This window comes from Poecilia latipinna, unplaced genomic scaffold (assembly GCF_001443285.1).
Source record: "Poecilia latipinna isolate Pla-1442-1.1 unplaced genomic scaffold, P_latipinna-1.0 Scaffold1525, whole genome shotgun sequence".
NCBI classification, from domain to species: domain Eukaryota; kingdom Metazoa; phylum Chordata; class Actinopteri; order Cyprinodontiformes; family Poeciliidae; genus Poecilia; species Poecilia latipinna.
In genome coordinates, this window is record NW_015114141.1 from 105,688 (window position 1) to 117,423 (window position 11,736).

The 11,736-nt window shown below is 36.0% G+C and overlaps 2 protein-coding genes across 3 annotated transcripts in view; both read right to left on the reverse strand.

Annotated features, from left to right (window-relative positions):
• The window catches only part of btaf1 (BTAF1 RNA polymerase II, B-TFIID transcription factor-associated), a 29,351-nt gene extending 25,413 nt beyond the window's left edge, over positions 1–3,938 (reverse strand). The window contains exons 1-4 of the mRNA XM_015058233.1: positions 3,919–3,938; positions 2,485–2,608; positions 1,209–1,323; positions 286–429 (exon numbers count right to left, since the gene is read on the reverse strand). Of these exons, the coding sequence (XP_014913719.1) occupies positions 286–429; positions 1,209–1,323; positions 2,485–2,608; positions 3,919–3,938 (403 nt within the window). The remainder of the gene's footprint in view (positions 1–285; positions 430–1,208; positions 1,324–2,484; positions 2,609–3,918) is intronic.
• Positions 3,939–9,181: 5,243 nt separating this feature from the next.
• ccnj (cyclin J) overlaps positions 9,182–11,736 on the reverse strand; it is an 11,670-nt gene continuing 9,115 nt past the window's right edge. For both annotated transcript variants that reach the window (XM_015058232.1, XM_015058231.1), the window contains 2 exons: positions 11,171–11,330; positions 9,182–10,061 (listed from right to left, as the gene is read on the reverse strand). In XM_015058232.1, coding sequence (XP_014913718.1) covers positions 9,737–10,061; positions 11,171–11,330 — 485 coding nt within the window. In that variant the 3' untranslated portion in view covers positions 9,182–9,736. The remainder of the gene's footprint in view (positions 10,062–11,170; positions 11,331–11,736) is intronic.

Consider the following 11,736-nt stretch of genomic DNA (forward strand, 5'->3'; position numbering starts at 1 on the left):
AACCCGAAACGACCAGCAGACAAGAAGGAAAAGCAAAAGGTTCGGTACGAGATAGGAGCAGCTTTTCCTATTCAAATCACATTCAAACGCAGCAGAGGGTCTGGTTGGTCACTGACATAAAAAACGATCGTTTTCTCTACAGGAATGGTGTCGCATTTCAGAAAACAAATGTTTAAGATTAAGATTAAAAAAGGAAAAACAGGACAGGCGTGGCTTTAGGAAAGGAAAACCAAGATGAAAACGGCACATGAAACTCAGAGCAGTTACCAACATGTTTGTACAAACCAGTTTTGTCTTCCTGCAGCTCAAACTCGGCTCCTGCGGATCCGAGCAGCGACGCTCCATGCCTGAGCAGGCGGGAGATGTCAAAATGGTAAAAATTTAACCGGTCACAGGACGAGTCCTCCGGAGACAGGTCGTCACGGGACTCTAGAGGGAAGCAAAGAGTCCAGAAACGACAACGGCTTCATAAACACCTGGAAATGTTTAGATTAACGCTTTGGAAATGACAAACGGTTTGTTGTATAGCAGGGGTGTTGAACTCATTTTCATTTTGGGCCAAATCAAAAATCTGAATGCTCCTAAAGGGCCGGTTGTGACAGAATGCATTGATAAAACCCAGTAAACTGTTAAAATATCAATAAGTAGCTGTTTGTTTCAGCATTCAGTAAGAGTTTCTTTAAATTAAATAATATAATTGAACATCTTTTCACACTGGTCAGTCCATCTGGGATTTTGTGACTTTTTGTGTTTTTCCCAATCCAAATCACAGATTTTGTGGTGCTATTTTAGAAATACGTTTAAGGAATCTTTACAACATTCGCGCTAATGTGTGATGTTAAACACACATCGATACAGCACAGTCATAGTCTGTGCCGCATCGATCACAGACTATGACTTGACATCAAGTGAGGTTGAGACTTAGACCCAAAGTTTCTGGCCAATTTTGAGAGAAATTTGCAGTAAAAATCTGTAAAAATGTGAGAATCTGTTGATTTTGTGTGAGTTTTGCAGATTTGTGACTTATTGATGTAATTTGGAGTCTCGAAGGCCACATAAGACTCAAACAAATTAAATTTGTGATCAACAAACTGGCTGTACTGCTGCACCACCATTTTCCAACTACACCATTGGTTACCGTGACGTGCATTAACTACGTGTATGAAAATCAAATGGTGTTATTCTGAATCATATGGTTGAATTCTCACCTTCCTTTGGCTTCGGAGCCGGGTTCCACTCAGGAATATTTTTCACAATGGCCTCCACAGCTTGGCCGGCTGCAATTCGAGTGTCCCAGCTGGGACTCCGTAGATAGGTAAGCACCTTGGGACAATAATTTAAATTAATTTAGTACCAACATAAAAAGCATGTACAGTGTCTTGCTACACACATTTTTTTTTACACTTTTTCTAGTTAAAAATAACAGATTAAAATCTATTTTATTGGGATTTTAGCTTGTTAGCCAACATATCTGCAACAGTTGCAATAAGAAGCATTTAAAAAGTGGTGCATAATTATGAAATGTAATCAAAATTACATACTGTTTAAATAAGAAGTAAAAAAAAAAAGTGTGGTGTTGCTTTCTGCCCGCCCTCATCCTGAGACCACAAAATTTTGTGCAACCAATCGCCTCCAGAAGTTACCTAATCAGTAAGAGAGTGTAATTTAATCTCTGGATATATCCGGCTGTTCTACGGAGACTTTAGCGGTTTGTTTGAGAACATTAGTGAACAAACGGCATCATGAAGACCCGGGAACACAGCAGACAGCTTAAGGATAAAGCTGTGAAGCAGCTTAAAGCAGAATTAGGTTACAAAACAAAATATAACATTTTGAAAAGGTCATTCCATCACCTAAAGATGGACATACTGGACAAATAAAAACCTACCAGGACACATACAGTGTTTGTTTTCTGTTCTGACAAACAGGAAAGTGATATTTTTAAATTGCACACAAGCTAAAAATATTTTCATATTCTAATTCTGCATGTTTCTGCCAGTAAGCCTTCAAAAAATGTTAAAGGATATGCTATTGAGTAATTTTCTTAGTATCAAACGTAGTTGAAATGCTGAAAATTGAGAAACTATTGCAAAATTTGAAAAACTGATGATTACAGATGCTCTAAATCTAGTGGTCTGAGCTTTAGCTGTTGATGGGCAACAATTTTAAGATCTACATATAAAAACCCGACACTTTCTACATTTTTTTAGCGATATATTTTTCCCCCTCTTCCACTTCAACTATCCTCTACTTTGTGTTGGTCTATTCCTTAAAATCTTAGTGCAGTTTGTGGTTTTAACATAACAAAAATATGAACAAGTTCAAGTCATACTGATACTTTCAAAAGGAACTGTAATTACATCAGCCATAGAGAGATGATGGCAAAAACTCTAATCTGCTGAGGAGGATTGCACAATATTGAAAAACACATCCTGTAGTCACCAGATTACCAGTTTATCTACATATGAATTAGAAAATCCTCACCTTTGACAGGAGGTTGTTGAGTTCATGTGGGTGAAGTTTCACCACTTCTCCAAGCTGCTGGGCTGCTGCCTTCCTGGTTACTGGGGTGGTTCCAGTGTCGAGCAAGATAAACAAACGGTCAAGTCTAGGAGAAGTTAGCAAGATAAGAATCCAGATCAATAAACCGTTAAAGGCTGCAAACATGCATGTTCCATCAGCGAGTTTGTGACTTCGCTGATGCTTCCCTGGTGATTATTACTTCCTAAAACAGATTTTTATTTTCCTGTAGCAGGTTACAGTTTTAGTAAAATTACATATATTATCCTTTTCTCATCCAATTTCTATTTGCATAGTTTTGATGCAAGTAAATTGTGTTTAATTCAAATGAAGATGACTAGAATGCATTATATCAACCAAAAGTACACAGATATTAATACTAGAGGAAAACTAAAACAAATCAAGGATTAGAAATATTTTGAAATTGCAAAGTTCATTTTAAGATATACAAATAAAATGAGAAACGTAAGATCCATGCTACAGTTTCTATTAAAACTGGATTATTTTTTTTAACTCTGTTCCACAATTAATTTAGTCTTTGCTCTAAAAATTGAATGAAGACTTTTACATTTGAAGGCAGAAAACCCCCAATTTCTCTACATTAATAAACCTTTGAGCTAAGACATTGATTGTAGCTCTAAAACAGCACATCAAGATCAATTTAAAAAAGGCTAATTTATGAAATACTTTCTACCAAAATGTCTAATTCTTAAGTAAGAAGATCTATCAAAAGTTATAATATTGTGTTTTTTCCCCAGATATAGGTTGTTTAAATATGCAGTGCTTTTAGAAATGCTGCCAGCACACACACTACTGCAAATGTACAGCAGTAACACAGTGGATTTAAACAGGTTATAACAGCTTTGGTGCTCCACAGTGCACATATCGTTTTCTATAGGTAGATACTTTTACTTCTGTCATATGCAAAAGAGTACAATAAAAAAAAAAAAATAAATAGAGATGAATACTTAAACCAGAACAAGTTAGGCAACTGTAACACAACGTCACCATTAAATGGGCTTAGATTAGTTTTTAAATACGTCGTATAACAACCCTTCGGTTACAAATGTGGGGATAAATTAATTAATGAGCGTGTGCTGCGTTTGCAAATCCCATTTAATCACCCAACTTCATAACAACAGTTCTTGTAATACTAAACAACATAAACCCACGTCAGGATAGAAATCAAGTCCAATAAACGTTTGCCACCAGTTGTGAACTTCAGTAAAGTGATCAAATCGTTTGGAACCAAATTGAGGTAACAAGAGTACCGGTTTAGTCGGCCATCGCCACGCTATTCCGCTGCCAATTTAAAGCTAGCAAGCGTTAGCACACCTGCTAGCTAATTGTTAAGAAAACTCGGTCGAACATAACAGATGCGGTACAGGGACAACTTACCTTGATACAGCCATGATCATTTGTTACAGGAGCTTCAACTTCCCACATTCAGCATTGGTTGTATTCCTTCTTTTCTTTGAGGGTTCCAAAACGGTAGAGGATAGTGGGCGAAGTCATTAGCTAGTTAGCTGCTAACTAAGGCCCTGCTGGGGCTGTGCGATCCTCAGCAGCCCAACGGTTCACGAAGACTCGGAGCTCTCACAACCATGTCTTCAAAGCCGTCCCTGCTGTCCTTATACTTTATATTTCCACAAAATACAGCCTAACGTCGCCAAGCAAAAGCTCAGTTTATCCTTCAGAACTCGTCGCGGATAAATATTTTAACCTAATAAGGATTAGAGAGTTATTTTGTTGCACACTGAGGACGACCAAGAAGACTGTTTTTATATGAGGAGCCATCTTGCATTTATTCCTTCCTCCATGGCAGGCGAGGGCTGATTGGCTACAAGCGTTTGGGAGAGCCAATCAGAATGCGTGTTAAAAGAAGAAAAGAATATATGTCAAAAAGAGAAAGAAAACACTTCATACTTTTTTCTTCCTAAGCGTGGAGCACCGTGTACGTTTCCACTCTCCACGCATGCATTCGCTACAAAACTGCGTTAGCAGTTTTTGTGTATGTATAATTACAAATAGCCATCATTATATGACATAAAAATTACTTTAAATTAACAATATTTATTATATATGTATATATTTTTAAATCACGCTCTTTTAAAACATTTACTGAAATGCCTACCTGTTAAGACTTGAACTGGCCATGGTCCTGAAATAATTTAAAACGACCAGCCATGTTTTTTCTGTAAACTCACTAATATGTAGTTCACCTTTTGGACAAGTCATTTTTTCTTTGTACTTTTCTAGATATTTTTTTCTTTGATAAATCGTCATAAATTCAAGATAAAATCTAACCACCGATGAATAAGCATCCGTGTACACATCCGTCTGACATCATATAAGGGGACTTCTCAGAAACCTTTTCAGAAAGCCTTTTGTATTTCACATTTATTTCAAAATCAAATATGCTTTATTATTCCCAGATGGAATCTAAAAGTTGCTTTAACTCATATTGTGAATTTTTCTTCTAAGAGTTGTTGTAGATGCTGACCAATTTAAGATTTTACCCACCTTTAACAGTCTGTATTTACAGCAAATTTAAGGAATCCTCTGACTGAAGACACTTTTATTTATAAGAGTCAAATAGAGATAATGTCAATAATTTTATTTATTTTACAGATATTCCATTGTAGTCCACAGAACAGAGAAATCCTTTTTATGTCTTTGGAGCATATATTTTTGATTTTTTTAAAAATCGTCTTTACAAATTTATTTGTTTTTGTTAAGGAACTATTGTTTTTCTTGTTCTGCTTTACATATTTTTAGCAAAACTAGTTAAATAAATTCAGTGAACAGAAGCTGCACTTTTTGGTTTTATACAATTTAATGAGTTAAAATGATATTTTAGAGTTTAATATTAGAAGACATCAACAGAATTTATAATTATTTTAAAATATACTTATTGTTTTCCCTAAATCTGTGATATGATTATGATATTTCGCATCAGCTGAATATGTGGAAAGCATTTACAGTTTCTTTTGCAGCAAAACTATTTTTAGCCACCTTTTACAATTCTGTCAATTTCTCTGTTTGAGCTCTCCCAAAGGCAACACTTTGAACGTTTTTCCTCTTCATGATGTGAGTGTTTTCAAATTGTTGCCATGTCAACCAGGCTTTTCTTGGTTTCAGTCCTTTTAGCTGCAGTTTCAGATCTGCAAATCCTCCGAAGTATTAAGATTCACTGCAGGAACATTCAGTCCAACAGAACAGAGTTCCTGCGGTCTGAAAGGATTTTATCACATTACGAACATCCTGTCTGTATTCGGCATTTTTGCTTATGAAACATTGTTATGCAATCTCTAAAATGAGCTCAGGGCAGGGTAGTTTGGATTAAAACAGCATGTGTCCACACATGTAAATGTCAGTAAATACTATTTAATTTCATCTACTCCAAATGTGTCCTTTTTTGTATTTTTGATTTGTTATCAAACTTTTTGTGACACTCTTTTAAACACCACAGTCACAAACAGATTTGTGTTTTTTCATTCTGTGTCTCTTCAGTCTAATTTAGTTAAATGCATTGCAGCTTATTTATGTAGGACCAATTCATAATTAGTGGCATCTCAAGGTTTTGTGTCAGCTGAATAAAATTCACATGAATTCAATCAAGTCAGTCAAAAAGAATATAGTAAGAGAACAAAAACAAATATACACAGAAATTCTACACAAGCAATCAGAACGAGTTAAAAACAGAGAAAACATAAAGTCAGTGACGGCATTAAATAAATATTTCACACGTGAAATAATTATTTTCTAATATACTTTGATTTTAATTTTTGTTTCCATCTGACCTCCGACATCCACTCAAAAAGAACAAATCTAAAATTTTGTTGTTTTTGTAATTCTTTTATAGCAGCCATAAACTAAGCAAGGTATAAAAACAAACTGATATATTGTTTATGTTTTGATTTTTTCCATTCTTTAGCTCTGGATACGACATGTTGCTTTAAGATCTTTATTGCTGCTTCATGTTGTCAGCTATTCTAATTAAGTCTTTCTGAAAATAGTGAAATTAAAGCAAAGACTAAACCAACAATGTGGTAATTTAACATGACAGGCAACCATAGTTTGGGTTTTGATTCCTTTTTTCCCCTAGATAAAATGAATCATTACTTGAAAGCTGCTACTTGTATCTATTTACATTTTTGTCTGATATTTATCATATAACCAAGTAGAAACCTTTCTGATTCTTGTTCTGAGATTAAATCAGGGAAAACAAGGAGAATACAGGCAATTATTATATTTTGATTTATTTCAATATATTTTTTATATTATTGTTCTGGTCATTTTTTTTGTTCATATTTGACCTAAGAGTGTGTTTTGTTTTTTCTCTTTAAAGTTCATGCCACCATGGCCTCCTGTTTTGTGGGTTCAGAGTTGAAACCAGAAAAATATTTTCTGGGTTTTATTTTTTGCTGATAATGAAAGACACAACCATGCAGGACTCATGTTATTATAGATTTAGTTAAAAAAGCTCTGGTTGTTTTTGCTCACGCAGAGAAACAGATGGGTGAGTGGGCTGCTGGGTTTTTCCACACAGAACAATGGGGCAGAAATAAAAAATTAAGAGGAAGTCACTGACTGTCGTTATTTTTTTTCTTCTTCCTCACTCCTGAATCTTCTCTGGTAATTATCTGGTGATCACAATATATTTATATTTCAGGTCAAAGTTTAACATTTTGATAAATTTTTGCAGGACTTAAACCTAATCGTTTCACAAGGTTGAAGCATACAAACTATTCCTCCTCTGTTCTTGATATTTACAGGGTTTCTGTAGCATTTAGATCTGGAAACTCAAAAAAAGGATGTTTTGTTTTTTCCTGACCATATTTTTGGTTAAGTTTCCCTACTAATAGAGCAAAAGTTGACCCATTTTCTGTTTTTCCTTAGATACCACCTGACTTTTATTAAAAATGTCGCCGTATTGTATTTTTGCTGACTTGGTTTTGTTCTGACTGGAAAACAAATTAACGATTTGGAACGGCCCAGCCAGAGTCCTGACATGAACCCAACAAAGAATCAATGGAGGAAGCTAAAGATTAGATAAGAAGGCCTTCTAACTTCAGACAATGCAAAAACAAAAACTCTTACCAAGTATTTTTGGTCCAGTGTAGTGCAAATATCTCACTATACTTGAAATAAGCCAAAACTAACTTACAAGTAACTTTATAGTAATGTATAGAGGCTTGTTTTAAGTAAATAACTCCTTAATATTGATGAAAAAGTGCTAGTTCTATTGGCGCCGTTACCTAGCAACGCCAGCCAAGCTTAGCCCGTGACTTAGCAACAGCCAAGCCCAGCCCGTCACCTAGCAACGCCAGCTAAGCCCAACCCGTCACTTAGCAACGCCAGCTAAGCCCAGCCCACCTATCAACGCCCAGCCCGTCACTTCATATTTACACCCCAGGAGAAAAAAAAAAAAACAAAAACAAAAACTTTTAGGAGTATTTTTTACTACACTGTACTTTTTGTTTTTACTCGAGTAATTTTATTATGAAGTAGAAATTTTACTTACTCTTCATTAAGTAAAAATTCTGGATTTTCTACCCACTGAATGAAACATGTTTTGTACTTGAGTAAAAATATTTTGAAGTAGTGCTGCTCGCACTAAAGCATCATTTTTGGGTACTCTAAAACTGTACAAAACCAAATATAGAGGGTAAATATGGTAAAGCAATGCGTTAAATCTGCTTCCTTCTGCTTTTCTCTGCACAGGAAACTCCATCCCATTATAACGTGGAGGAACCAGAAACCCATTAGAGGTTTTTACTCACCACATTGTTTTAGTGACGGGAAGTCATTTCAGTTCAGTCCCCTTTGAGATTTTCATTCAGAAATAAGCAGTCTATTCAAAAACAAACTGACTAAGAGTTTGAAAAAAATGACAGCGTGTGGTTCACGCCTTAAAGAAAAGCAAATATATTTGCTTTAGCTGAACTTTAAATTATCGGTCTTTTTTTACGTCTTCAAGCTGAAGTTTCTTTTGAGAAGTTCCAAAGAAATATATTCTGACATTTTTCTCAGGAAAATCTGCAGAATGATTAAGAAGACGGAAGGTTGAGTTTTTTTATTTCTCATTTTTACGTCTGAGCTGACGAGGAAGATTTCTTAGCAAACAGACAAGACAGATGCTGCCCTCTGCTGGCTGTCAGCTGTAACATCACCTCGCATGCAAAACATGCAGGTTTCGCATTACTTTCCACATTTGTTACGTTATTGGAAATTTTAGGTGGTAGGAAAAAACAACCATGCTTTATTTCCCCCCCCCCCCCCCCCATGTTTGTTTAATAAACATGCAGATAATTTCAGAAAAACTCATATTTTCTAGAAAAACAAGAACATTTGCAAGAAAAAATGTAATTTTTATATGAATATCAGAAATTTTCTACAAAAAACTTTTATTTTAACTTCAAATGTCTAACATTTTCTTTAAAACTTTTTCTATAAGTTTTCAAAGTTTTTTAAGAAAATTTCTGATTAATCAAAATTATTGGCAGACATTTTCTCCCTTTATTCCATCTACAATGGCCCCAATACACCATTGTAAAAAAAAAAACTTTCAAGTTTTGGATCTATAATAAATATCAATCTACTTTGTTTGCTTGATTTTAGTTTTTTTATTTTTGGAAATAAAGAAACAGACTCAGTGTTGCAGTCATCCATTTTTAAGGATTTTTATACAGTGAAACCGACAGAATTTCAAGTTGTAATGTTTCCCCCCCGAATTGGATCATCATCAACACAGGTTTGCGTTTTATTTAAAAGGACTGTAGAAGCTGACTGAAACTCGGGGGATAATTTTCACGTGCTGCAGCATCTACCATCTTCGTTCTTGACATTTGCCCTAACAACTAGAGAAGAAAAAATTAAAATAAGAACAACGCAACAAAAACTCTTAAGTTAAACCACAAACTTTGACAAAAATCCCCCCTTTTGGCTCCTGCTGTCTTAACTTTCAACACAGGGTAATTAATACTTCAGGTTGGCATAAAATGAACACAAAGCTTTTTGGTCTAGCAGAGATTGGTGCAAAACAGCGCATTGACATTCACTCTGTATCTCAAACATTAAGAAAAGAAACATCCTCATGTATTGCACACTGAACGGCTCAAAGTGCTGCATAAATCTTATCAAGTCTCTGGGAATTAAAAACAACATTCTGTACGTTCAAACGATGGCGTCTGGCTCTCCACCAAAATGACGATCATCTGTCGAAGCACGGCGCCTGGTAGCTGTAGTGCATGCTGACTGGGTAAGCCCGGCTGGGAACGCCGGGCTTCGGGTCCAGACAGGCGGCGGAGGCTTGTGTGTCGCTCTGCTGGGGGCCGGCGGGGCCCTGCAGGTAGGGTGCAGACCTGTGGCCGGCGGCCGGGCCTGCCTGCAGGGCGTTCTGAGGGAACTGCATGGAGGGCAGCTGCAGGAACTGCGACGCAGCGGCTGGCTGGCCTGAGCTGTGGAGCAGCGCCTGGCTCTGCTGCTGCTGAAGGCACTGCTGCTTATTGGCCTCTTTCACATCACTGTCATGTGCACTGGAAAAAAACAATGTCATATTTATAATCCTTTAACTGCATAAATAAAATCCTTGAGTGAGTAGTTTAATTTTGTATAAACTACAGAAGCTGAGAAAGGACATTTTCTGCATACATTTCTTCCAGATAATTTTCTGGAGATAAATTCATTTCCCAATGGTTTTCTTGAGAGAAGGAGTAAATTTCCTGTTGTCCACATATACTTTTTCATGAAGGTTTTCTCGAAATGAAGAAATTAATTTTCTTTATTTAGAGATAACGTTTCTAGAGATAATGAGTTAACTTCCCTTTTTCAGTTTATACTTTTTCCCAATAGTTTCTCTAAATAAGTTATTCTCCAGACTGTTTTTAAGATAAAAAGTACATTTTAAGTTTTCAAGAAACTCTTTTCCTGAAGGTTTTCTCAAAATAAATAAATTCATTTCCCATGGTTATCTCGCTATAAGTTAATTTTCACTTTTTGGTATAAACATTTTCCAGATTATTTTCTAGACGAGTTAATTTCCCATTTTCCACATATACTTTTATCCCCAAACCTCGAGGGTTTTCTTGAAATAAAGAAATTATGTTTTTCCTGGTTTTCTGAAGAAAACTAGTAATTTTTTTTGTTTTCTTCATATACTTCTTCCTCATAGTTTTCAAGATAAATTCATTTTCTGATTGTTTTCTTGAGCTAACTATTAAAATTCCAGATGATTTTCAAGAGAACTAGTAAATTTTCCAGTTTTCCACAAATACTCTTTTCCTAAGGTTTTCTCGAGATAACAAGTTAACTTCCCATTTTTTGTAAAAACATTTTCTCTTTAGATAACGAGGTAATTTCACTTTTTCCACCAGTACATTCTCTCGATAGTTTTCTCGAGATAACAAATTCATTTTCCGATGGTTTTCTTTAGATAACGGGTAAATTTTCTGTTTTCTGCGTATACTTTTCCCCAACGGTTTCTCTACATAAGGAGTTAAAAATATCCCAAGTTAATTTCCATCAGGATGTGAACTCCTGCTCAGGTGAGCCTGCAGAATACAAATTAATCCTTCACCGCTCAAATTTTCAATGGAAACTCTCGTATGTTTTCATTTATTCACTACTTTGTCTTGGCCTCTCTCACATGAGCAGTTTCTCCGCGCAGGGTGTGAGATTCTCCCAGGCATAGCCGGTGAGGCGCTGCAGGCGGGCCGGCCAGCTGGGGGAAAGATGGAGGATGAGGCGCGACGCCGCCACGCAGGCGGCCGCCACCAGCGACGGAGCAAAGCACAAAAAGATGTGATCTTTGAAAAATTAAATAAAAACAAAACACAGATCAGAGGGAGGAATCCAGCTGATAAAACAAAGGTGTCTAATATTAAACCTTTTATGTCAATAATTTTCTCCTGACTAAAAATTTCAGTTTTATCTGTATTTATATTTAAAAATATAAATACAGAATTCAGAGGAGATACTTGGAGAAGGGAAGGAGGAAGGATGGAAGGAAGGAAACATGGACAAAAAGAGGAAGGAAAAACAAAAAGAAAGAAGGAAGAGTATACAGGAAGGATGGAAAAAATGAGAGGAAAGGAAGGAAGGAAGCATGAAAACATGGACACATGAAGGAAGGAAGAGGAAAATGAAGGAAGGAAGGAAGGAAGGAAGGAAGGAAGGAAGGAAGGAAGGAAGGAAGGAAGGAAGGAAGGAAGG